This window comes from Carcharodon carcharias, chromosome 14, assembly GCF_017639515.1.
Source record: "Carcharodon carcharias isolate sCarCar2 chromosome 14, sCarCar2.pri, whole genome shotgun sequence".
Lineage (NCBI taxonomy): Eukaryota > Metazoa > Chordata > Chondrichthyes > Lamniformes > Lamnidae > Carcharodon > Carcharodon carcharias.
Window position 1 is genome coordinate 106,552,618 of NC_054480.1, and position 27,647 is coordinate 106,580,264.

Below are 27,647 nucleotides of genomic sequence, written 5' to 3' on the forward strand. Positions count from 1 at the left end.
TGTGTGTGTGTGTGTGTGGCGGGGGTGCGGGGTGTGTGTGTGTGGCGGGTGTGCTGTGTGTGTGTGTGTGGCGGGGGTGCTGTGTGTGTGTGGCGGGGGTGCTGTGTGTGTGTGTGTGGCGGGGGTGCTGTGTGTGTGTGTGTGTGGCGGGGGTGCGGGGTGTGTGTGTGTGGCGGGGGTGTGGGGTGTGTGTGTGTGTGGCGGGGTGGTGTGTGTGTGTGTGTGTGGCGGGGGTGCTGCGTGTGTGTGTGTGTGTGTGTGTGGCGGGGGTGCGGGGTGTTTGTGTGTGGCGGGGGTGCGGGGTGTGTGTGTGTGGCGGGGGTGCTGCGTGTGTGTGTGTGTGGCAGGGGGTGCTGTGTGTGTGTGTGTGTGGCGGGGGTGCTGCGTGTGTGTGTGTGGCGGGGTGCTGTGTGTGTGTGTGTGTGTGTGTGTGTGTGGCGGGGGTGCTGCGTGTGTGTGTGTGGCGGGGGTGCTGTGTGTGTGTGTGGCGGGGGTGTGGTGTGTGTGTGTGTGTGGCGGGGGTGTGGTGTGTGTGTGTGTGTGGCGGGGGTGCGGTGTGTGTGTGTGTGTGTGGTGGGGGTGCGGGGTGTGTGTGTGGCTGGGATGCAGCGTGTGTGTGGCTGGGATGCAGTGTGTGTTTGTGTGTGGCGGGGGTGCGTGTGTGTTTGTGTGTGGCGGGGGTGCGGGGTGTGTGTGTTTGTGTGTGGCGGGGGTGCGTGTGTGTTTGTGTGTGGCGGGGGTGCGGGGTGTGTGTGTTTGTGTGTGGCGGGGGTGCGGGATGTCTGTGTGGTGGGGGTGCGGGGTGTGTGTGTTTGTGTGTGGCGGGGGTGCGGGATGTCTGTGTGGTGGGGGTGCGGGGTGTCTGTGTGGCTGGGATGCAGTGTGTGTGTGTGTGTGTGTGGCGGGGGTGCGCGTGTGTGTGTGTGTATGGCGGGGGTGCGTGTGTGTGTGGCAGGGGTGCTGCGAGTGTGTGTGTGTGGTGGGGGTGCGGGGTGTCTGTGTGGTGGGGGGTGTGGGGTGTCTGTGTGGCTGGGATGCAGTGTGTGTGTGTGTGGCGGGGGTGCGTGTGTGTGTGGCGGGGGTGCGTGTGTGTTTGTGTGTGGCGGGGGTGCGGGGTGTGTGTGTTTGTGCGTGGCGGGGGTGCGGGGTGTCTGTGTGGTGGGGGTGCGGGGTGTCTGTGTGGCTGGGATGCAGTGTGTGTGTGTGTGTGTGTGGCGGGGGTGCTGCGTGTGTGTGTGTGTGGTGGGGGTACGGGGTGTCTGTGTGGTGGGGGTGCGGGGTGTCTGTGTGGCTGGGATGCAGTGTGTGTGTGTGTGGCGGGGGTGCGTGTGTGTGTGTGTGTGGCGGGGGTGCTGTGTGTGTGTGTGTGTGTGTGGCGGGGGTGCGTGTGTGTGTGTGGCGGGGGTGCTGTGTGTGTGTGTGTGTGTGTGGCGGGGGTGCGGGGTGTGTGTGTTTGTGTGTGGCGGGGGTGCGGGGTGTGTGTGTGTGGCGGGGGTGCGGGGTGTGTGTGTGTGGCGGGGGTGCTGCATGTGTGTGTGTGGCGGGGGTGTGGGGTGTGTGTGTGTGGCGCGGGTGTGGTGTGCGTGTGTGTGTGTGGCGGGGGTGTGGGGTGTGTGTGTGTGGCGGGGGTGTGGGGTGTGTGTGTGTGGCGGGGGTGCGGGGTGTGTGTGTGTGGTGGGGTTGCGGGGTGTGTGTGTGGCGTGGGTGCTGCGTGTGTGTGTGGCGGGTGTGCGGGGTGTGTGTGTGTGGCGGGGGTGCGGGGTGTGTGTGTGGCGGGGGTGCAGGGTGTGTGTGTGTGGCAGGGGTGCTGCGTGTGTGTGTGTGGCGGGGGTGCTGCGTGTGTGTGTGTGGTGGGGGTGCGGTGTGTGTGTGTGTGTGTGGGGCGGGGGTGCGGGGTGTGTGTGTGTGTGGCGGGGGTGCTGTGTGTGTGTGGCGGGGGTGCTGCGTGTGTGTGTGGCGGGGGTGTGGTGTGTTTGTGTGGCGGGTGTGCTGCGTGTGGGTGTGGCGGGGGTGCTGTGTGTGTGTGTGGCGGGGGTGTGGTGTGTGTGTGGCGGGGGTGCTGTGTGTGTGTGTGGCAGGGGTGTGGTGTGTGTGTGTGTGCGGCGGGGGTGCTGTGTGTGTGTGTGTGGCGGGGGTGCTGCGTGTGTGTGTGTGTGTGTGGCGAGGGTGCTGTGTGTGTGTGTGGCGGGGTTGTGGTGTGTGTGTGTGTGGCGGGGGTGTGGTGTGTGTGTGTGTGGCGGGGGTGCTGTGTGTGTGTGTGGCGGGGGTGCTGCGTGTGTGTGTGGCGGGGGTGCTGTGTGTGTGTGTGGCGGGGGTGCTGCGTGTGTGTGTGGCAGGGGTGTGGTGTGTGTGTGTGTGGCGGGGGTGTGGGGTGTATGTGTGTGGCGGGGGTGCTGCGTGTGTGTGTGGCGGGGGTGCGGGTTTTGTGTGTGGCGGGGGTGCGGGTTTGTGTGCGTGGCGGGGGTGCGGGGTGTGTGTGTGTGGCGGGGGTGTGGTGTGTGTGTGTGTGGCGGGGGTGTGGTGTGTGTGTGTGTGGCGGGGGTGCTGTGTGTGTGTGTGGCGGGGGTGCTGTGTGTGTGTGTGGCGGGGGTGCTGTGTGTGTGTGTGGCGGGGGTGCTGCATGTGTGTGTGTGGCGGGGGTGTGGGGTGTGTGTGTGTGGCGGGGGTGTGGGGTGTGTGTGTGTGGCGGGGTTGCGGGGTGTGTGTGTGGCGTGGGTGCTGCGTGTGTGTGTGGCGGGGGTGTGGTGTGTTTGTGTGGCGGGGGTGCTGCGTGTGTGTGTGGCGGGGGTGCTGTGTGTGTGTGTGGCGGGGGTGCTGCGTGTGTGTGTGGCAGGGGTGTGGTGTGTGTGTGTGGCGGGGGTGCGGGGTGTATGTGTGTGGCGGGGGTGCTGCGTGTGTGTGTGGCGGGGGTGCGGGGTTTGTGTGTGGCGGGGGTGTGGTTTGTGTGCGTGGCGGGGGTGCGGGGTGTGTGTGTGTGGCGGCGGTGTGGTGTGTGTGTGTGTGGCGGGGGTGCGGGGTGTGTGTGTGTGGCGGGGGTGCTGTGTGTGTGTGTGGCGGGGGTGCTGTGTGTGTGTGTGGCGGGGGTGCTGTGTGTGTGTGTGGCGGGGGTGCTGCATGTGTGTGTGTGGCGGGGGTGTGGGGTGTGTGTGTGTGGCGGGGGTGTGGGGTGTGTGTGTGTGGCGGGGTTGCGGGGTGTGTGTGTGGCGTGGGTGCTGCGTGTGTGTGTGGCGGGTGTGCGGGGTGTGTGCGTGGCGGGGGTGCGGGGTGTGTGTGTGGCGGGGGTGTGGTGTGTGTGTGTGTGGCGGGGGTGCTGTGTGTGTGTGTGTGTGGCGGGGGTGCGGGGTGTGTGTGTGTGGCGGGGGTGCTGTGTGTGTGTGTGTGTGGCGGGGGTGCAGGGTGTGTGTGTGTGGCAGGGGTGCTGCGTGTGTGTGTGTGGCGGGGGTGCGGGGTGTGTGTGTGTGGTGGGGGTGCGGGGTGTGTGTGTGTGGGGCGGGGGTGCGGGGTGTGTGTGAGTGTGGCGGGGGTGCTGTGTGTGTGTGTGGCGGGGGTGCTGCGTGTGTGTGTGGCGGGGGTGTGGTGTGTTTGTGTGGCGGGGGTGCTGCGTGTGTGTGTGGCGGGGGTGCTGTGTGTGTGTGTGGCGGGGGTGCTGCGTGTGTGTGTGTGGCGGGGGTGCGGGGTGTGTGTGTGTGGTGGGGGTGCGGTGTGTGTGTGTGTGTGTGTGTGGGGCGGGGGTGCGGGGTGTGTGTGTGTGTGGCGGGGGTGCTGCGTGTGTGTGTGGCGGGGGTGCTGTGTGTGTGTGTGGCGGGGGTGCTGCGTGTGTGTGTGGCAGGGGTGTGGTGTGTGTGTGTGTGGCGGGGGTGCGGAGTGTATGTGTGTGGCGGGGGTGCTGCGTGTGTGTGTGGCGGGGGTGCGGGGTTTGTGTGTGGCGGGGGTGCGGTGTGTGTGTGTGTGTGTGGCGGGGGTGTGGTGTGTGTGGCGGGGGTGCGGTGTGTGTGTGTGTGGCGGGGGTGCGGGGTGTCTATGTGTGGCTGGGGTGCGGTGTGTGTGTGTGTGGCGGGGGTGCGGTGTGTGTGTGTGTGTGGCGGGGGTGCGGTGTGTGTGTGTGTGTGGCGGGGGTGTGGTGTGTGTGGCGGGGGTGCGGGGTGTCTATGTGTGGCTGGGGTGCGGTGTGTGTGTGTGTGTGGCAGGAGTGCTGCGTGTGTGTGTGGCGGGGGTGCGGGGTGTGTGTGTGTGGCTGGGATGCAGTGTGTGTGTGTGTGTGTGTGGCAGGAGTGCTGCGTGTGTGTGTGGCGGGGGTGCGGTGTGTGTGTGTGGCGGGGGCGCTGTGTGTGTGTGTGTGTGTGTGTGTGTGTGTGTGTGGCGGGGGTGCGGGGTGTGTTTGTGTGGCGGGGGTGCGGGGTGTGTGTGTGTGGCGGAGGTGCGGTGTGTGTATGTGTGGCGGGGGTGTGGTGTGTGCATGTGTGCAGGTTGGGGGAGGATCTGGGCTGTGGTTTGCTCACTGCTCACCCCGCAGATAGCTTGCTGCCACTCTAATTCAAGGTTCATGCATGCGGGAATGCTGGGTATGGTATTGGAAGGCTGCCATTCACCCAGAAAACTGGACCCAACAGAGAATCAATTGCCTTCAGGAGAGGAGGGGAGGAGAGACAAAGAAACATAATTCAGTGCCTCACCAAACTGGGCATGGCTCAGTGTGAATCTAGACTTTGACTGTCAGAAAGCTGTTTGATGATCAGGGCATCACGGCTGGACTTGTTTTAATTCAGCTTCTGCAAACATGGGCACGCACTCACACCAGCTTACCCCTCTTCCCCAGAAGGATTAATATGTAACAATAATGAACATGAACTATGGCCGATTCCCCACTACCCCAGTTGCCTGTATCATACCAAATGCAGTTCTTGCTAACCAATGCACCAACCTACCTAACCCACCCTAATCCCATTCATAGAGCTTTGCTTACTTTTTGTACAGTAGGATGGCAATTACAATGCAAATGATGAAGACCACTGCCAGCACTGGGCCCACAACCCAGATCAGACCCTCTTCTCCATCGATAATGGGCTGCGGGTCGGGGTCTGCTGAAAGGATGGGGTCGGAGTACGGACTCGCAGCAAACATTTTCTGTAATTACAATTATAGAGCATGACAGTCAGACAGTTCATGCGCATACTCCCTCGTTGAATAATATTGTTTCAGAAAGCAGTCAAAGATTTTCAAAGAAGTCAAAATAAATCAAAGCAGTGAGAAATAGAACAGGAAAGCTCAGGAATAATTCCCAAATATTGAAAGTAGCTGCAATTTTAAAATATTCAGTCATGGCAACAGGAGAACATAAATGACGTGAGGTATTACAGTCCGTGATGTTCCTGCATGATTGTTTGACATACTCAAAGCAAATTCCTCTGCTACTGTAACAGTACCATTAACACTTTTAAAATACAATAGCAGAGAGGGAGATTTAACATAAGTGCATTAAGCTATCGTATGATAACAGCAGTTTCTACCTTATGGAACCTAATAAATGGGACAGGTAGGGATAAACCTCTTTGCTTCTCCACAGCAATCCAGTACAAAGAATATACTTTTATAATTCAATACAAGCCGCTTAAAAGTGAATCCTAGAAAAGCAAATTTGCACCAGAGGGTTGAGAGCATGTTAAGCATACTGTTCCAGAAGGGCAAAGATGCACAGTGAATATTTAACTGGGAAGCAAGCAAATTAAGGGATATGGAAAAAAAAGCAAGGAATTGGGATTAAAAAGATGAAGAGTTACCAAAAAAAGCAGTGAGGGCCTGTTTCTATAATAAAAAAACCCAAAATAATTCATGGACTGCTTGGCACCTAAAGCGTAGGCTGAGTGTGGCCAAAATATATGGGGCTGCTCCTTAGATTAGACCAAAGCTAGTGGCCATGAATATCTGATAATCACTAATAAATCCAGTGGGGAGTTCAGGAGAAATGTCTTCACCCAGAGAGTGATGAGAACATGGGACTCGCTACCACAAGGGGTTGTTGAAACAAAAGGCATTTAAGGGGAAGCTGGCTAAACACATGAGGGATAATGCAATCGAAGGTTATGCTGATAGGGTTAGATGAAGAAAGGTGGATGATGGTTCATGTGGAGCATAAATATCAGAACGGACCAGTTGGGAAAAATGTTCCTTTTCTGTGCTGTACAGTCTACACAACAGGGAATCTTCAAGGTCAGACCAGAACCTGCCCTCAAGTGTCATTACTAAGTTATCAGGTATCAGCATGGATTGTATTCTATCTGAAACGTTAGGGCTGGAATCTGTATAACAACCTGTCTCTTGACAATCCGTCAAGAAGTCTGTATCCTATGCTCTTTTAAGGACAAGTTTCGCTAACACAGTAACTTTTGGCCATTAAATATGGACAAGAGACACATCTTTCCTTGTTGAACGCTATCCAGTTAACTGGAGCAGCTTAACTGCCTGCTAGGATGGTGCTGGATGACACCGGTCAGCTAGAGGGAGGTTGGAGGAAGATCATACTTTTTTTTACTATTTATGATGTTGAACAGTATGTTTTATTCACTTTGGGCACTGAGTGTTGCAGGCAATGACCTCAAGGTCTGGTGTTCATTGCTCCACTATTGGATGCTGCATCTTCAGTTGCCTGGGCTCAAAGCTCTGGAATTATCTCCCTAAATCTCTCTACCTCCCTCTTCTCTCCTCTTGAAGATGCTCCTTAAAGCCCACCTCTTTGACCAAACATTTGGTCACCTGTCCTAATATCTCTTTCCGTGGTTCAGTGCCATGTTCTGCGAGATGCCTTGAGATGTTTCACTATATTAAAGATTCCTTATAGATGTATAGCACATCCAGTGGCAGAGCCAAGTTCCTTCGACTCTTCTCCAACAAGGTACCCTACCTCCAGTCAAGTGCTCAATACAGGCCCCTGGTATTTCTGTTACTCACACTCGGGGAGAGAATTGGAGAAAAGGAACAGAAGCTGAGGAGGATGTAGTGGGAGGGTTGTAGGAATGGGGTTGTGGGGATGATTTTGGAGTCATAGGAGATGGATGACACCGCTGAAAGCAGGAGATGAAGTGAGATGTTTGCTATAAGTTTTATCAAAAGACATTCACTCACCGCTTCTGGGATGTCCAGGACACCCAGGACGAAGAATACATATTTGTTACCCTGCTCCAGTGGCTTGTTTTCGAACCCACCATAAAACCGCTGGTCACCAAGAATGAACTCTCGTGGGAGAACATCAAAGCGGGCTGCTATATAGGGCTTGGAGTGGCCTAGTTGCCGCCGGGGCCGGAGGCTTCTGCGCCGGCGCAGGGTGAGGTCCTGAAGGAGCTGGAATCAAAAAAAAAAATTCCATATTTGGGTAAGCAGAAATGGATCTTGTGAATGGCACAAACACCAAAAGAATGGAACAAAGCACAATAGGCGCCCCATTTGAAAATGATTAACCTGACTATGTGATAGGTCAGCCAGATACAATTCAATGCTGCGCAAGGTTCCCTCAGTCTCATTTCAGCAATGTGCATTCAGATGTCTTACCAAATAGGGCCAGAAAATGGTGGAAGGGGGAAGATTATGGGCGAGCGGGAGAGTGCAGTGGTGGGGACGACATACAAACAGCAGCCAGTGTAATATGCATGGGTGGACCACAACAGACTGTGAATTACAGGACAGTGAATGGCAAAGGGACAGACCAGATTGGGCAGTCAGGGAGAAAGGGACAGACCAGACTCGGGGCAGGGGCAGTACCTAACAGTGGGTTGAGGCAGAGAGACTTGAATAGGTTGAGAACAGCAGCTGAAGACTGGATACAGAGATTGAGGAGTAGGCAACCAATGTTTTATGCATGAGAATTTGAATATTTTTCTTTTTCAGATAGTAAATACATCACCCAATGTGGTACTAAGTCTATTATTGTTTTTTAGTTTTCAGATGGTACGCCAATCCCCATTTGAGTAGAAGAGGTTTTTGGTTTCTGTGCCATTCACACAATTATATATTTTTCTCTTTGAGTAAACTAAGGGACAACATATTTATTGCCACACTAAAGTCCTGTGACCTTTGGGAATATTTTGTTTAAATATTTGAGTCACATGGTAAATGTGGAACACGGGGCTCACACAAAGCAAAATCACCGGCTGTCTGAAATGGGTCTGGGCCCTCTGCTCCTAAAGGTTAAGATTCCCTGTTATAGGGCCAGGTTTACTTGTGTAGCTTACAACAGATCAGGTGAGTTCCAGGATAGCAGCATTGAGCAGCAGGATGCATAGAAACAACTTTCAACTGTTACGCAGCCTCACACACCAATTATATGTTTCAACAAACAAAGAAATCCATTCGACTCAGACAGCTAAACATATCCTCACATTGATGAAACTCTGGCTCTCCCGTCTTACTCCTCATGGCTCATTGGGTAAATGCATCACCCCATCGTGATATTAAGTTATACAGACCAGAAGAGACTAAGATGGCATCTGCGGCTTGTACTGAGTTAGCTCGTGTTGCAGTGCTACAATTGGCTTCGAATCTACTTTGTCCGGGAGGAGAAAATCAGTCAGGGTTCAGGCTCCTCAGCAATGTGCTACAAAGAGTGAGAAAGAGAATGCGAGTGTGTGTGTGTGTGTGTATGTGGGTAACAGAGAGAGTGTGAGTGTGTGTGTGTGTGGGGGGGGTGAGAGAGTGTGTGTGTGTGTGTGTGTGTGTATGGGTAACAGAGAGGGAGAGAGAGAGAGTGTGTGACTGTGAGTGTGTGTAGGAGGGGGTAAGAGAGAATGTGTGTGTGTGTGTGGGTAAGAGAGAGAGAGAGAGTATGATTGTCTGTGTGTGTGGGTAACAGAGAGGGAGAGAGAGAGAGAAAGTGTGAGTGAGTGTGTGGGGGAGGGGGTAAGAGAGAGAGAGAGAGAGAGTGTGTGTGTGTGGGTAAGAGAGAGAGAGAGAGTGAGTGTGTGTGCACGTGAACGAGCACGCATGTGGTGAGAGGACCACATTGAATCAGCTGTGATGATCTCCATGGGTGTTGATGGACTCACACACATGGAATACCCACTTTGATAATGGCATGTTATCATAGGAACCTTCTGGATATAAGGGCGGGGTGGAGAAAACTGCTGGGGAGCAGAATGAAGGCTCAGAACACCTGCTGCCTGGCTTCAGGACCATTTGCTACACTAAAAACAAGGGGGACAAGGAAGGAAGCATTTGCCTACGCACCTCTTCCAGATCCATTTCGTCAGGACTGTGCCAGGTGTTGACAAACTTGCCATGAGATTTTTTCAGTGGGACCACGATGATGTAATAGGCTCTGAAACACAAGGTGAAAACATGCACCTTGAAAAAACCAAGATGACACAGGAAGGCAGCTGGCAATCAGATTTATTCCATTGCAAAAGACATTGAAACACTACATGATGGATTAATGTGTGTGCGCCTCAAGAATGTGAGAACCTCACCCTCCCCACGCTTTAAGTATGCACGGCCAACTGTCTGTACGGACGGCCCTGGACAAAGAGAGTCTTCAGGGTTTCATCAGGATATCAGAAATAGATAATGTAGCAAAGATGGGACTGCTCAACGACCTAATAATAACTGAAACATTAACATTGTTTCACCCCACAGATGCTGCAGGACATGCTGAGTATTTCCAGCATTTTTCCAGAGGCAGAATTCTCCTGTCGGCGAGCGGGGGTGGGGCCCGCTTGCCGACGCGTAAAATGACGCATGGTGATGTTGGGCAGGCATCCCGACGTCACCACCCGTCATTTAGATTTTAGTTCGGCGGGCACCCAGCTGATTTGGCTGCGCGCCTGCCGAACTGTCAAAGGCCTATTAAGGCCATTTAAATAGGAATTAATTCAATTAGCTGAGCTGCCCGTCCAGCCTTAAGGTTGGCGGGCAGGTGAAGAGCCCAAGCGATCTTTGCATTTTTCATGGAACCTCATCCATGGGCGGGATGAGGTTTCAAAAAGTGTTTTATAAGTCAATAAAGATTTTTGAAGTAATTCTTTCACTTGTCCCAGCTCATGTGACAGTGTCACATAAGGGGACATGTTTTAAAAGTTTTTATTTCCCTTCATTTAAACTTACACATGTCAAACCCAATCTCCAGGAGACACTTCCGTGCCTGCACCCCCGAGATCTCTGCATGTGCGCGAAAGGGCACAGGGCATGACATAGGGAATTCTCCCCCCCCCTCCCGCACAGGGAGCACTCAGCGTTTCCGGGCGAGCGTCACACTGGTTGGGCCTTAATTGGCCTGCCCACGTAAAATGGCGGCCTGTCCCCGATCGGGGGCGGTGATCGGGTTTGTGCCTTGTGCTCGCCCCCACACAACACATCCCCCCACCACCCCCCCCCCGCCGAAAGGGGGAAAATTCAGCCCCAGGTTTCCAGCATTCACAGTAGTCTGCTTTTGTACCAATGATTGAAGTACTGCAGTACCTGGCATTGAAGACCAGGAAGGTCTAGTTTGAACCTGAGGCTGTGTTCAGATAGTTGATCTTAATTGGGATAGTAATTGGATCACTTCCTCTGGCCTCAGTTCCTCTGTATGAGGTGGTACTCGTGGGTGGGGGCAGGAACCAGCAAACTCCTAATTGTTATCCAGAGGATTTTACTGCTGCAAAGTGCACTTGTATGGTTGAATGAGGACAGGGTTAGAATGGATGTGATGTGCCCAAGCAGAGACAAAGAGAGGGAGAGCAATTAAAAATACATATACAAACTAAAACCACTTAGTTAAGCTCTGCTATCCCATCCCTCTGACAAAACAGATGACTGTGACACAATTTGAATATTTTCTGTTAGACAGTTTCTTACATGACTGGGGTCACCGTCTCCACCTCGGGCATCCGGACCATCAGAGTCCCATCGGGTTCCACCTTCTTGATGAGATAAGGTTTGCTGCCCAGGATGGCAGGGGCTGTGCGAGCCGACACTGTTTGCTGCAGGCCACCCACTGTATTGCCGCGGTTTGTCAGCACGAAGGAGTACTCCTTGTCTGGTTCCAGGTTGGTGATCAGCTTCTTGGTGGCTCGCCCATCGACCTCGACAACGGACTGACCATTTTTATACTGGATCTAGAGACAAACAGAGATGGGAACAAGGAGCAAAAACAAGGACTGAGTCGGAAGTGCTTTTAAACTGAAAATATTGAACAGGGAGTGCGGTATTAAATTGGACCCACACTAGGGCTTTAGAAAAGGAGTCAGATTACGAGAAGTAATTAATCAAGAGAAAATGCTGTAAGTCTTCAACCAGGATTTTACGGCCTTGTCATAGCGGGGACGGGGCCATAATATCCGGCGAGCCATTTTAAACTCCGTTCACTTCGGTGGGAATGTAAAATCCCACTGTCATAAAACTCTGCCCTTTAAATTCACCCCAAATATCTGATTTTACACATTTTTCACAGATTGATTACAATATTAAAAACTTGTGTTTGCAGAGGTGACAGATGCCACTTTTGGAAGTATGCTACAGACGTTAGCGCTCTTACTGAATCAAAAGGTTGTGAGTTCAAGCCCCACTTCAAGGCCATGAGTATGTGAGCATAATTTTATGGTCCTCTGCTGCTGGATTTGCAGTTCAGGTGGCTCATAAAATTCCCTGGCAGACTTCCCGCCACCCTCCCGACCGTCTCCGACCTGTTCCCAATCTCACATGGGTCGGCCAAGGCCCCAATTGAGGACTTTAAGTGGCTTCCTGCCCAGCCTCAATTTTGAGGCTGGTGGGAGGAGTTCAGGGCAGGTAAAGCCTGGCAGGTCACCATGCTCAGGCGGGAAGGCAGTGGGGGGGGGGGGGTGGGGGGGTGGGCGCACCTTCCTCAAGGGCCCTCTTTCCACATCAGAAATCCGCCCCCCCCCCCACGGTCTGCCCCCAATGGGTGCTCACTACCTCCCAGCATCTCCATCAAGACCCCCACACCCCCTCTGACCTCATCTCCCATCCACGCCGTAAGACCACCCCCCGCACTTACCTGGTTCTGGATTATGGGGACTGCTTGTAGTCCCGGTCCTGGCCACTGTTGCCACTGGGACTCCGGAGCTGCGGCCAATCTGATTGGCCGACAGCTCTCTCAGGCGGGTCTTCCTCCTGAGTGAGGAGTGCAAGTCCATTCTCTAACCGATTAACACTCCATGGAGCGTTAAATGGCTTTGGGGCTTCTGAAAGTCTGAAAATTCCCACCCCATAATCCAGGTTGACACGTCATTGCAGTACTGAGGAATGCTGCCATGTCAGAAATGCTGGATTTTGATGTGAGATGTTGAAAGTCCTGTGCTTTGGTCAGACACTATCAAGATAATGTCCTGATTTTGAGCTCTGCACAGGGAACCCCACCCACGGAGCAGAGCTTCAGATGTATGCTGCCCATGATTTAGTATTTAAATGCTCAGGAAATGGGAGGCACTTTCTGCCTGAATTTTGAAAGCGTGCTCCTGCTGGGTGAGGCTCCACAGCTCAAATGTGAAGTTGAAAAGTCACTCTTAATAGATCACGTGGCACTAAGGAAGAGCATTGAGCTTCTCTAGTGTAAGTTGCTGACACTCCTCCCACAAACTAACACCACCAAAAACAAGATCAACTGGTCATTCAACTCATTATGAAGGAAAATGGTCTGTTTGCTTTAATTGGAAGGGTGTTGGATTAGAAGGGTAAGGCAGCGTTGCTGCAATTGTATAGGGCTTTGGTGAGCCCCACCTGGAGTACTGCGTACAGTTAACACCATCAACTTCCTAAATGCTTGCTCTACTTGAATGTTAACATTATGTGAGTCATGGACAAAGACATCAAAATCCTCCGAATACCAATATTTACTGTTCTCTAACTTTTCAAAAAAGCATATTCTGCTTTCCTATTCTTACTAATGGAAGGATGTACCTGCCTTACAGGGATGCAACAAATGTTCACTAGATTGATTCCTGGGAGGGCTGTTCAACAAACAGATTGAGCAGAATGGGCTTATATTCTCTGGAGTTTAGAAAAATGAGAGGTGATCTCATTGAAATCTATAAAACAATTTTAGAGGACTTGACAATGCAGATTTTGAAAGGCCTTTTCCCCTGGCTGGAAGATCTAGAACCAGGGTTCATAAGCTCAGGATAGGGAGTTGGTTATTTAGGGGAATCTCTTTTTACTCAGAGTGGTTGTGAACCTTTGAAATTCTCTATCCCAGAGTTACAGATGATCAGTCAGTATTCTGCTTTTCAATTGTGAGTCAGTTAATTCAAGGCTGAGATCGATAAGAGTTTTTGGACACTAAGGGAGCCGGGGATAGGGCAGGCTATGGGAGTTGAACTTGAAGACTGCCATGATCTCACTGAATGGCTATGAAGGCTTGAGGGACTATATGGCCTACTCCTGCTCCTATTTCTTACGTTCTACATCACATGACTGACAGAAGGACATTACAAGGTTGCATTTGAAAGCAGATGACAGTAATTCATTGGACATTATGTACCAGGGTTCCATTCAGTCAGATAAAGATGCAGACAGATGGATTCTCTTCATGAAGCTGTGAATGTTTCTCCTCTGATTGTGAGTTCTTACAACTGTAAGGAGATCGAATTAAGATATACAGATCCTAACAGTCAACTTCATACATTTTAGACCTACTTTCTGCAGTAAAATATGCCAGAGGGGTGTGTGCTCTGGCTGTTCTTTTTAACTCTAACTTTTGCTCAGTTTTCCTACCATGCTCCCAGCTCATCCACTTCCATAAATAGTCGCTCGGTAGTACAGGACTTGAATATTTACTGATAGAAGAGACATATTGCCAAAGCTTTTTGTGTTGCGCTCATCAGGACAAATACAAATTTCAAAGAATCACAGCAATTTATACTACCAGAGAAAAAGGTGCTGATTGGTTGGCAAGTCAACTCTGATTGGCCAAGGAGTTGTTATGGAAAAAGCAACAGGGAACTATGGACTCCCCAAGCTCCCAGGTAATTCAAAAAAGGCGCAAGGCTTGAACATATTTCTTTTGCTGGCCGAGAACCCTGTTGCTTTTTCCATGGCAATGCTCTGGACAATCAAGAGTTGACTTGCCAACCAATCAGCACTCTTTTCTCTGGTATTATCAATCATATGAGCATTCGAAATTTGGCATTCTTGTGTTTGTCCTGACGAGAGCAAGATGAAAAGCTTCGGCAACATGTCTCTCTTTTCAGCAATACATCCATAAACAGCAACCTCCCTATAAAACATCACTAAACAGTCCATTCCCAAGTGAGTACAGGCAGTGTGTGACAATGGCATCACCATCACTACCCTGCCTACTGTCCATGCATGTGCATGTTTCAGCAGAGGTGCCATTGCCATCTGGAATAGGAGCCACAATCAGTATTAGTGACTCTTGATTTTAGCTTTCTACACTCGGTGGCATTGAGGATAGATGCATCTGTTGTGCTGGCTGAAACAACCTAACTCAGAACAGTCAAAGAATTGAAAGTGAGACATGTTGGGATTAAATTAGAATGGCATCTGGAACCAGTTGGATCTGAAGTAAAGGTCTGCTGGCAGTGAACCTTAGAACCTGCTGGAACTGACCCTCGATCCAGCTGTTTAATTCTTTAACTCATCATTTCTGACATAAATCAAGCGGGCTTGAGCTATAAAAAAAATTTGCATTTATATAGTGCTGTTCATGACTATTGGATGTCTCAAAGCACTTTACAGCTGGTGAAGTACTTTTTGAAGTGTATTTACTGTTGTAAGTTAGGAACTGCCACAGTTCATTTGTGCTCAGAGACTCCCACAGACAGCAATGTTATAATGAACAGATAATATGTTTTTTGTGATATTGATTGGGGGATAAATATTGGCCAGGAGAAATGGGATGAATTCCTTTACCTTTTTAAAAATATGGGATCTTTTTGCCCACCTGAAAGATGGCATCTCTGACAATGCAGTGCTCCCTCAGCTGTGTCAGCTTTGATCTCTGTGCTCATGCTCTGGAGTGGGACTTGAACACAGAACCTTGTGATTCAGAGGTGAGTGTGCTACCATTTGAACCACAGTTGACACAGCTAACCTCCAAAATGCCCACCCTCATGAGAAAGCTGTGAAATTGAAACAAAAAGCACGCAAATTATCATAAGGAAATAGAATGATGGGGCTGCACAGCAATTTTGGCTTGATTTAAGATGCAGATGCTTGGTCAAGTTTCAGCTCACTGCTGAGTCAGAAGGTTGTGGGTTCAAGCCCCTCTCCGGGACTTGAGCACATAATTTAAGCTGGTATTTTAGTGTAACACTGAGGGAGTGCTTCAATGTCAGAAATGCTGCTCTCAGTTGAAATGTTAAGCAGACTCCATTTGCCTGTTGCAGTGAACAGTGAGTCCCCTTGCTGTCCTCGCCAATAATCCAGCCTCAACCAAAACCGCCAAAATCAGAATAACCGGTTATCCATCTTGCTGTTGTTTGTGGGATCTTACTGGTAGAGAATGGCTATTGTGGAAAATAGGAACAAGAGGAAGCCAATTAGCCCTTCAAGTCTCTTCCGCCATCTAATTAGATCATGGCTGATCTGTACCTCAACTCCATTTACTTGCCACTAATCCACTTACCAAACAAAAATCTATCGATCTCAGCCATGAAAATTTTAATTGACTCAGCATCCATGGTCATACTAAAAACAGTCGGAACTTGAAAGTGATTCATTGTGTGCAAATTGATGTTTCTGCGAGATGTGATACAGTAGAAACACAAGTCTTTTTCAATTTTAATACTAATCTTCACAATTTTGTGTTACTTTATGTGGGAAAGCAAATTGTCATTTTGGTGCTCTGCTCTTTACAGGAACTGACAAAATGCTCACTGGCCGATTGATAAATTCATTGTGTAGCTAAGCCACACAGGCCAGCACTGGACCAGCCACATATATACTCTAGCTACAAGAGCTGGTCAGAGGCTGGGGACTCTGCAGCTAGCAACTCACCTCCAGACTCTCCAAAACCTGTCCACCATCTGCAAGGCACAAGTCAGGAGTCTGATGGAATACTCTTCACTTGCCTCAATGTGTGCGGCTCCTACAACACACAAGGAGCTTGGTGCCATCCAGGACAAAACAGTCCGCTTGATCTGCACCCAATCCACCACATTAAACATTCATCACTCCCCACCGCTGGCTCGCAGTGGCAGCTGTGTGTGTACCATCTACAAGTTGCACTGCTGTGACTCGCCAAGGCTCCTTCCACAGCACCTTCCAAATTCATGACCTCTACCACTTAGGAAGGCAAGGGCAGCAGAGAAATGAGAACATCACCATCCGCACATTCCCCTCCAAGTCACACATCATCCTGATTTGGAAATAAATCACCGTTCCTTCACTGTCACTGGGTCAAAATTCTGGAACTCCCCTCCCTAACAGCACTGTGGGTGTACCTACACCACTGCAGCAGTTCAAGAAGGCAGCTCACCACCACCTTCTCAAGGATAATTAGGGATGGGCAATAAATGCTGGCCCAGCCAGCGATGCACGCATCCCATGAAAGAATTTTTTTAAAAAACAGCCCTGAGTTCAATCTGTCCTGTGCTGAATTAGGTAGTTCCAGCCAAGGTGGAAATTTGGATGCTACATTGACTTTGTTGATGTTTGAACATAGACTGATGGGGTGTAGACTGGCTGGATTGGATTTGTCCTGCTTTTTGTGGACAGGGCACTCCTGGGCAATTTTCCATATTGGCGACGAGATACCCGTGTGACGAACATACAAATTAGGAGCAGAAGTAAGTCATTCGGCCCCTGGAGCCTGCGCCGCCATTCACTAAGGTCATGGCTGATCTGATTGAGGCTTCAACTCCGCTTTCTGGCCTACCCCCAAAACCCTTTGACACCCTTGTTAATCAAGAATCCATCTACCTCAGCCTTAAAAATATTCAATGACCCTGTCTCCACTACTCTCTGGGGACGAGAGTTCCACAGACATGTGACCCTCAGAGAAATAATTTCACCTCATCTCTGTCTTAAATGGGAGACCGCTTATTTTTAAACTGTGTCCCTAGTTTTAGTCTCTCATAAGGGAAACATCCCTTCAGCATCCGCCCTGTCAAGTCCCTCAGAATCTTATGTTTCAATAAGATCACCTATCATTCTTCTAAACTCCAATGGCCTATCTGTCCAACTTTTCCTCATAAGATAACCCCCTCTCCGAATTGCTTCTAATGCAATTATGTCCTTTCTTAAATAAGGGGACCAAAACATGACACAGTACTTCAGAAGTGGTGTCACCAACTGTGCAAATGTAGCAAAACATCCCTAGTTTTGTATTCCATTCCTCTTGCAATAAACAGCAATGTTCCATTTGTCTTCCTAATCACTTGCTGTATCTGAAATCTGAAAACTAACTTTTTGTGATTCATGTAACTGTACACCCACTACAGAGTTCTGCTATCTCTCTCCATTTAAATAGTACTCTTCCTGCCAAAGTGGGCAAGTTCACATTTTCCCACATTATACTCCATCTGCCAAATTTTTGCCCACTCACTTAGCCTATCTATATCCCTTTGCAGACTCCTTATCTCCTCGTCACAACTTCCTTTCCTACCTATCTTTGTGTCAGCAGCAAATTTAACAACCATACATTTGGTCCCTTCATCCAAGTCATTGATATAAATTGTAACTAGTTGAGGCCCCTGCACTGATCCCTGTGGCACCCTACTTGTAACATTTTGCCAACCCGAGCAAAACCTATTCATGCCTACTCTCTGCTTCCTGTTAGCTAATCAATCCTCTATCCATGTTAATACGTTATCCCCCACACCATGAGCTCTTATTTTGTGTAGTAGCCTTTTATGTGGAACCTTGTCAAATGCATTTTGGACTTCAGTGGGCACATTCTATAGAGGAAAAAAATAATCAGCCACAGTTCCTAATCCAGAGCAGTAATCAGCAATCCCAGCTGAAAAGTAGAACATGGTACATGCATGAAGGCAGGTTTGGGCTTGGTGGCAATGTCCCTGTGGTTGAATAACTTGCTGATCCCCAATTTCAAGTGCCACACATGAAGAATGGAAATGGGATAGATCTTGGAGGATACAAGTGCCCTCAGAGTTCGTCAGTGTGAGAGCATTCAGTGAGGTAGGTGTCATGGTCAAATTTTTGAAATGCTTTGCTGTCATTTTTATATGACATGATTTGACAGCACTGCTTTCCCCAAGCTTGCAGATGATAATAACTGTTTGGAAACAGGCTGCTCAAAGCTTGGGGAGTGGATCCCCAGGCATAGTACAATTTTCAAATATGTTTGTGTTATCGCGAATCAGGACAAAATAAGCGCTGATTTTATGAGTGTCCCTAAAGCAGACGGCAACTTCACAGGTTTATAATAATCCCAGCTGTGATGTTTCTCATCTGCAGTGTTAATGGAATATTACTTACATTGCCCTTGATGTTTGACCGAGTCTGCTGATATCCCTCCTACTGTCTCGACAGACTGTCGTCTATCAGGACATCTATTTTCTGACATCCATAGTCACTTTCTATTGCTTTCTGGTGGTTATCTTATTTCATAGATAATTACTCAAACTAAATTGGTGTCATTCATTCTTTGCACTTCTCAAGTCAGTTGGCTCTGTACTGGGACATTTCACATATCCTGACTTTCCTCTCCTCTCCTGAGGGTTCAAACTCCCTACTGGGAGTTCCAGGTACAGTCATCAGTGACCCACTGCCAGCTCACCTGTGTAACTGTTGCTTATGTGTGAGGCTTTACAATGAGATGCGGCAGCTATTTAACCGTGGGGCATCGCTGACTCCAATCCCTTGACACTATACAGGGCTGAGATCAAGAACTCATTAGTTGAAGAACCATGGATATGCACTGTGCACATCCCACATTGCTACCCACTTCCCATACCCATAAAATGCCAGCACTAATAACTGCACCCCTCAATTCGGGCTGGATTTTCATCCTCCGGGTCCGTAGTGGGTACAGGAAAATTCCCGGCTCGGCCCGCTTGCCTCGGAAGAAAGTGTCAGGAAAGACAGGATTTTCATTCTGGAAGGGCAGCTGCAGGCTTCAGTTGGGCCACCCGACCCAGAAAAATGTTTAGAGGCAGTCACAAGAGCTGCCGGGTGCAGAGGCGGACTGTTTAAAAGGCCTACCTTGGTGCTGTAGAACTTCGTCCCAGTTAAAATGAAGATGACCCTCTAGCCCTCATCCCTTACATTCTATACATTCCCCATGCCCCATCCATCCCATGGCCCTTCATGCCCCCATGCCAAGTTACTTCCATGCCCATTCATCCACTATACATATAGTGACAACAGGATGTATTAAAAAACTTTTAAAAAACATTATTCATTGATAACTTTCCACTTTCCTTTTTCTACTACACACAATAAAAGTGTCAATCATTCAGATCCTTTAATAATTAATAGCAGAAACTGCAAGCAGTTGAAACCTCTTCATCTTGCATAAATAAACATTGTGCAATTGACAGAAGAGGTCAGGGAACCTGAGCTGTCAATCAATCGCTGTTTTCCCCAGGGGTCAGCTGCCTCAACACTCTAATGGACTTCTGGGCTCTCAGCCAAGCCTCATTATACATTCTTGGCTGAGCCCAGAAATCCATTAGAGTAACCACGTTAATGCTCTGGGGATATGGGTTCAAATCCCACAGCGGCAGCTGATAGAATTTAAATTCAATTAACTAAATCTGGAATTGAAAGCTAGTCTCAGTAATGGTGGCCATGAAAATATCATCAATTGTAGTAAAAACCCATCTGTTCACTAATGACCTTTAGGGAAGGAAATCTGCCATCATTAACCTGGTCTGATTTACATGTGGCTCCAGAGCCATAACAGTGTGGTTGACTCTTAACAGCCCTCTGAAATGACCTAGCAAGTCACTCAGTTCAAGGCTAATTAGGCAACAAATGCTGGCCTTGCCAGCGAGGTCCACATCCCATCAAAGAATTTTAAAAATTGTAAATTGCTTTAAAACCATTACTGAATCTTGACATTTCAATCAGTCCCCTAGTTTACCTCAGCATAGCTGCTGAAAGTATTCACATTAAAATTAAATATATAGTTCAAAAGAGGTTCAGTGAAAATTTTACTAATTAAATTAGGGACTGTAAGAGTTAGGGCCTATTCAACTATTAACCAACAACATTGACAGTGAGTGGAACCGTATCCATTAAGAAGCAGGGTCAATGGAACTGTACCCATTAAGAATCAGGATTAATGGAACCATACCCATTAAGCATCAGGATCAATGGAACCATACCCATTAAGAGTCAGTGCCAATAGAGTCATACCCATTAAGAGTCAGGATCAATTTAACCATGCCCATTAAGAATCTGGGCCTATGGAACAGTACCCATTAAGAGTTAGGACCAATGGAACCATACTAAGAGTCAAGGTGGGGCTTAAACAACCATACTTCAGTGAGATTCTGCTTCTACCATGGTTTTTGGTAGCACAATTTGATCGTCCTAATAACCTTTTATATGAAGAAATCGCTCTTAACCTCCCCCTTCATTCCTCTTATGAAAAGTTAGGTGTGTCATCATTCAGTGTTACTGAACATAGCTTAGACACCACCTTCACATCACTTTCTGTCTACCTGTCACTGTCGGAAGATTTTTTACTCTACCTCTACCTTGCTGTGGAATAGTAATTAGGATGGGATGGGTTTTGTTCCATCTTCTTTTCTTGTTCTATAGCAAAACAATAGAATGTCATTAGGGGACAGAGTCACCCCAGCTTCTATTGAGCAAGTAAGTGAAAAGGCCTCAGTGAAACAGAGCTATTGGTCTGGCATACTCTTCCTTTGGGAAAGCATGTGGAAGCTCCCCAAAGAAGCATTCAGGCACAGGCCCAACTCCTATCACTCTACAGGGCAGTGTGCCTGGGAATGTTCCTTCATGGCGATTGTGTTGAACGAAAAGTTGATGTCAACAGAATACAGATAATTTGCTACAAATACAGACTTACCTTATATGGTATTGGAGAGTTGTAATGTTCCGGAATCTCCCAGCTAAGCAGCACTGAGGTTTTCATTACAAGCTTTACTCGGAAATTTTTAGGGAAAACTGCTGAAAAAGAAGGCAAATTAAAAGAAAAAGATCCTATGACAATGTAAACAGACACTGCCTTTCTGTATGGGTGCCTCTAAACTTGGCAGACTGTGAACACATCAGTACTGAAATACTGCACTTTAAGGATTTTCTCCATCTCTCAGGAAGTCGGTTTTTTTTTACACATATTCAATTTAATATTCCATTTGTTTTGTTGTACCTCATTTCATGATGCCTTAACTTGGACTACAGAAGTACCACCATATACCCACCAATAGATTGCAATTGTGATCACCAATATTTTGCTGCCCCAACCAACACTGCACTACTAGTCTGTTGGATCTGCTCAGCTAGTCAATGCTTCATCTGGTAAACTGGGCATAGAAGCAACATCAGATGTCTACGTGACCACCAGGCCTCCTTGGCCAGTGGCCTATCTGTCTTCTAGAATATTTGGACTAACTGCTTCTTGCTACAAGTCAGAAGTACATAACAGCAGTCATTCCTACCTGTGTGCTTGTGTTTGTAGCATGGAGCGTAGAGCCCACTGAGGACCACCTCTACTGTATATGACCTGGTGTCCCCAAACGATGACCTTACCTGCATGAGCAATGAAGCATTCTGAAGCTACCAACAGCTTGCTCTCAGCAGACCTGACATATTTTACCTTGGGATTTGACGCAGTTGACTGCAAGTAGAAGAGAGTGTACCAAGCCCAAAACTGCCCCACTGCCACCCGGATGACAAGGCAATAGATAACCCCTACCTTGATCCAATGGCATGGTCCGATATTGAACAGCGGGACTGTAAGGACCAGGGCCTTTACTGGTTTGTGCCCTGATTTTAATGTCATATCTGGTGTCCGGTTTAAGGTTGTTCAATGTGAGGCTAGTCTGGGAGGATCTGGTGGACACTTCAATGGGGTTGCTCTGAGCACCTGCCTGTCTACACGATACAGTGTACGTTATGATGACGCCATTCCTTTCTGCCAAGGCAGGGGGCAGCCAGCCAAACTGAACAGATGAGGTGGTGATATTCGCCAAGTCAAGGATCTGCGGGTAGCCTCTGGGCACATCTTCAGGTAGAGTCAGCTGTGTGACAGCTTCTTCCCCAAGGCCAGCACTGTTTCGGGCTGCCAGCCTAAACACATATGTGGCACCTTTGTGCATGCTGTGGGCCACATACTGATATTCGTGGTCAGAGAATTCCAGCGTTGACAGGGGCTGGACATCTGTACGCCCAAACTGAAACTGATACCCCAGGAGTTGACCAAATGTTGCAGAGGGAGGTTGCCATTGTATCACAGCCGTGTTCTCCTGAGTCAGACGGGCCGACAGAGTGGGTCTGTCAGGAACTGAAATACAAAACACATGTAGTGTCTATGAGTAATTTATCCAAGTGCCATTAGATTAATAAAGCAATTAACCCTTAATTTAAATCAAATAAGAATGGAAATTCAGCACAAACATTATATCCTTTTTGAATGCTATTTTATTGTCCTGACAACAGTGTCTCAGATTGGGGACCAGCTGAGATGGAAACTTTTTTATGAGGGTAAACTGATGTAGAAGAGGCCTTTTGATGAAGGGATGAGCCACAAGTCCATGGAGCTTTCATGTGCTCAGTAGCCTTGATCGTGTTTTGCTACTGCACATCATAAAAAAGTGTGTTATTACCATCTACAAAGCTTCCCTGATGAGGTCAAGCATTCTTGTCTACTCATGGGAGTCCCTGGCTTGTGACCAACCAAAATGGAGGTAGTTTATTCAGGAAGGCACTGAACACTTCAAGAGACTTTGTTGGGAACATGCAGGGGTGAAGTCAAGGTGTCAGAGAGAGTGTACAAACTTCCAAACTCAACTACCTGACCCTTCAAGAGCCACCTGCACTGAGTGCGGCAGAGTCTGCAGATTGCACATTCGACTTATCAGCCATCTCAGATCCCTTCAAATTGGAGTGCAAGCAACTCATCCTCGATCCCGAGGGACTGTCTAAGAAGAAGGTTAGCGCAACTCAAGGAGTAAAGAGTAACAAAGCAAATTGGAATAGCATTGGCAAATTCCACAGTCACATGATGAGGTAGCAGGGAGGGAGAGAGAAAGAACTAAGGGACTGGGAAAGTGACAGACAGACATCTACATAAAAAGAAAGGCTGTTAAAGGGAGACTGGGGAGGGATAGAGGGAGATGCACAACAGGATGTGGGGAAGATAAACACATACAAAGAGGAATGAGTACATGAATGCCAAAGCTAAGGGGTGCAATTTTGCCTTTATATTCACAACACTGCAGGTAGAAGTCATGCTTGCCCACATCTTGTGCAGTTGAACTGTATGGATGTAGTCAAACAAACCCATGTAGTGATAGTCATCAGGCCCACCATTTTTAATCTTAATGATTGAGAGCAGAGGAGATGGTCAACTTTTCCCCAGGAATTAAACACTAAGTTTCATGTTCTGGGATGTATGAGCTGAATAGGTTATGGAAGCCGATTTACTAACTTTCAAAATGGAATCAGATATACTGCAAATGGAAAAGGAAAAGCTCCCAGGGCTACAGGAAAAGAGCTGGGGAGCAGATAGCTCATTCAAACAGTTGGCAGAGATGTGATGGCCTGAATGATATCTTTCTGAGCAGTATGATTTGGTGCATGTTCTAAGCGGGGTTTAATGCTATTTTTGTACTGTAATTAGCTCCATTTTTACTGAGGTGCAAGGTGGCTTCCCACCAATGTGGGCTCGCAAATTCCAAAGCTGCAAAATTCAGATCGCTTGCAAAAACTAAAGGTTTAGAAAGTGATTTGCCTTGTTCCACAGATGGCTCAGTTAAAGGGTTTCAGGTGGTGTAGGTAGTATTAATTTTGGTCCATTTCCTTCAAACCTTTGTGAACATGCTCCTGATAGCTTTGAGGTATAACCAGTACTCTCTGCCAGGGCTTAGAAATAAAATTGGACACAGCCTTAATTATTTAATTGCTAAATACAGAGCGGGTGCCAACCAGGAAGGTCCAGGATTAATCTCTGGTTTGTGCTGGGTTAACAGACCTCAGTGAAGACGCTGAAAAGAGTCAATTGGCTCTGGTGCTGTGGAGCATGGTGAGCAGGCAACAAAATCACTCAAGGTTTCTTCTTTTTATAATCAAGGTCTTTTCTTTCATGGGATATGGCCATTGCCTATCTCTAATTTCCCTCGATCCCTCATTTCAGAGGACAGTTATGAGTCAACCACATTGCTGTGGGTCTGGAAGAACATACAGAGGCTGCCCTGTCACATGGCAGATTTCCTTCCCTAAAGTACATTGGTTAACCAGATGGGTGTTTACAACAATCGATGATAGCTTCATGGCCACCATCACTGGTGATTAGTTTTCAATCCCAGATTTATTTTAAATGTATAATTGAATTTAAATTCCACCAGCTGCCATGGTGGGATCTGAATCCGTGTCCCCAGGCATTCGCATGGGCCTCTGGATTACAGGTCCAGTGACACTTACCACTACACCACTGCCTTTCCTGCACTGGGAAGCATGTGTTGGGTTAAGATAGTTTTGGGTTGATGCTGATGGACATCACTGTCAAATAGCCTGCCAACCCTCATCAGCAAAACTCAGGCTTGAAGAATAGCAACTTGAATGAAGCTATTCATGGCTGCCACCAGTATCAACCCCACCCCATCCTCGAGAGAGATGAGGAAAGTACATTTTCTTTTAAGGAAAGCTTCTACCTCTGACCAGTGGTGGAAAATGGGCGGCTGTAAATTAGTTGGCCAATCTACATCCTGATCATTTTCTTATCCAATCTTCAATGGGCTGTCATTCTGCTACCACCAGTTTTTCACTTCTGCAGAAAGTTAACATCTACTGCAGTAAGTCAGTAATGGGTGGAGGAGGTCTGTCACTGAGATCTCACAGGTTTCTTTGTAATAGCTTTTTTCCAGTTATGCAAATTGAGTTCTGAGGTAATGACAGTTGCCAGCAGACTGCTGCCCTGATTAACGGTGCAGTTCTGTATGTAAATGAACAGCAAGGGTTTTTCACTCAATTTAATGCAGCACTAGGCACAATTTGCCTGCCATAGTTCTCACAGCTCCCTGCGCATCGCTTCCCTTAATCACAATGGACTGGCCAAACAGAGATTTATCAAAATGGCAAAAGCAAAATTAAGTTGCCAGTGGGTGAGAGTCATTAGACTGAGAAGTGAATGGCTTTCTCCAGTTTTGTAATTTAAAATACTTCCCAGTCAATTTAACCCATAGGAGGCAGTGAGATTTCACGTAGCTTCAGTCTGCCATTCCATTGCAATGGCAACCCAAAATGGCATGTACTTGGATCAGCAGTACGTGCTGCTGAAAGGTCCACCATAAACTCTTTGACAATGCTTTTTTTTTCCCCAAATCAAAGCATATCTCCGTGAATGGCCAAGGCTCATAATTAAGAACACCACCAGGGTTGGAAAGAACAAGTGTGAAGATGAGATAAAGCATAAAGGAGGGGAGGAAGAGCAATAGTAATAGGGGATTCTATATTCAGGGGAACAGATAGGTGCTACTGTGGCCATCAATGTGACTCCAGGATGGTATGTTGCCTCCCTAGTGCCAGGGTCCGAGATGTCACTGAACGGCTGCAGGGCATCCTGAAGGGGGAGGGTGATAAAGCAGAGGTCATGGTACATGTTGGTATCAATGACATAGGTAGAAAGAGGGATGAGTTCTTGCATCAAGAATTCAGGGAGTTAGGCAGTAGACTAAAAAGCAAGACTTCTCGGGTTGTAATCTCTGGATTACTCCCAGTGCCATGTGCTAGCGAGCTCAGAAATAGGAGAATAGCATAGATGAATACGTGGCTTAAGAGTTGGTGCAGGAGAGAGGGTTTTAGATTCCTGGATCACTGGGACCGTTTCTGGGGAAGGTGGGTCCAGTACAAGCGGGACGGTCTACATCTGAACCAGAGCGGGACTAACATCTTTGCGGGCGGGTTTGCTAGTGCTGTTGGGAGGAATTTAAACTAATTCGGCAGGGGGAGGGGACACAGAATGTTAGCAGAATAATGACACATCATAATACAGTAAAACAATCAAGTCAGAAGGAGGGCAGCTGCAATAAGCTTCAAGAGAGTTAGGCAAGGCTGGATGGCCTCTACTTTAATACCAGGAGTATTACAGGTAAAACAGATGAGTTAAGGGTGCGGATTGACACGTGGAATTGTGATATAGTAACCATTACTGAGATGTGGCTGAGGGAAGGGCAAGATTGGCAGCTTAACATTCCGGGATACAGAATCTTCAGGCGAGACAGGGGAGGGGGTAAAAAAGGGGGAGACATTGCATTATTAGTTAAGGAGTCAGTTACTGCAGTAAGATGATATCTTGGAGGGGGCATCGAATGAAGCTTTGTGGGTAGAGTTTAGGAATAAATTATTATTAGGTGTTTATTATAGACCCCTAGATAGTCAGTGGGAAATTAAGGAGCAAATATGTGCACAATTTGCAGGGGTGCATAAAAACAATAACAATAGGGTAATGATATTAAGGTGATTTCAACTTTCCCAACATTAATTGGGATAGACATAGTGTTAAGGACTTGGATGGAGTGAATTTCTTGCAATATGTATGGGAGAACTTTTTAGGTCAATACATAGAGGTTCCAACAAGGGATGGTGCATTGCTGGACCTAATTCTGGGGAATGAAGCCGGATAGGTGGCTGAGGTGATGGTGGGGGAGCATTTTAGCGATAGTGACCACAACTTGGTACAGTATAAGTTTGTTATGGAGAAAGAAATCGACAAGTTGCAAAAAAATGTTTTGGAATGGGGGAGAGCGGATTTTAGTAAAATAAGGCAGGATTTGGCCAAGTAGACTGGGAACAGTTACTTGTCGGGAAATCTACAGAGGAGCAGCAGGGGGGTGTTCAAAAAGTAAATGGGGAGGGTACAGGCTCAACATGTTCCCTCTAGGGTGATAGGAAGGAATAACAAGCTCAGAGAACCATGGATGACCAGAGATATTCAGGTTACGATGAGAAGGAAAAGAGAGGTTTTTAGCAGGTACAAGGGAAGCAAATCAGCAGAGGCATTAGTGGAGTACAGACAGTGCAGGGTGAAGCTTAAGAAAGCAATTAGGAGATCAAAGAGGGGATATGAGAAAGCCCTGGTTGGTAAAAGTAGGGAAAATCCCAAAGTATTCTATAAGTATATCAATGGGAAAAGGATAACCAGGGAACCAGGGCCCATAAGGGACCAAGGGGGCCATCTATGGGTGGAGCCAAAGGACATCGCTAGAGTATTGAATGAATAATTCATGTCCGTCTTCACCCAAGAGAATGAGGTTGAAGATATCAAGCTCAGGGAGAGAGACTGCGAGGTTCTTAAGCAAATTGATATAGGGAGTGACAAGATATTGGAGGTGTTGGTAGGCTTAAAAGTGGATAAATCTCCAGGTCTGGAAGATTTGTGTCCCAGACTGCTGAGGGAGGCAAGGGAGGAGATCGCAGGGGCTCTGACCCGAATTTCTAATTCCTCTCTGGCCATGGGGGAGGTGCCAGAGGACTGGAGAACAGCTAATGTGAATCCGCTATTTAAGAAGGGTTGTAGAGATAAGCCAGGGAACTACAGGCCAGTGAGTCCCACG

The 27,647-nt window shown here is 48.2% G+C and overlaps 1 protein-coding gene across 6 annotated transcripts in view; it reads right to left on the bottom strand.

Moving 5' to 3' along the window:
• LOC121286718 (receptor-type tyrosine-protein phosphatase delta-like) overlaps window positions 1–27,647 on the bottom strand; it is a 471,126-nt gene that overhangs the window by 103,142 nt on the left and 340,337 nt on the right. For 3 of the 6 annotated variants that reach the window (XM_041203735.1, XM_041203731.1, XM_041203733.1), the window contains 6 exons: window positions 21,791–22,378; window positions 20,942–21,042; window positions 10,819–11,078; window positions 9,214–9,304; window positions 7,120–7,335; window positions 4,964–5,124 (listed from right to left, as the gene is read on the bottom strand). In XM_041203735.1, coding sequence (XP_041059669.1) covers window positions 4,964–5,124; window positions 7,120–7,335; window positions 9,214–9,304; window positions 10,819–11,078; window positions 20,942–21,042; window positions 21,791–22,378 — 1,417 coding nt within the window. The remainder of the gene's footprint in view (window positions 1–4,963; window positions 5,125–7,119; window positions 7,336–9,213; window positions 9,305–10,818; window positions 11,079–20,941; window positions 21,043–21,790; window positions 22,379–27,647) is intronic. The other 3 variants (XM_041203736.1, XM_041203734.1, XM_041203737.1) reach the window with 2 other exon arrangements.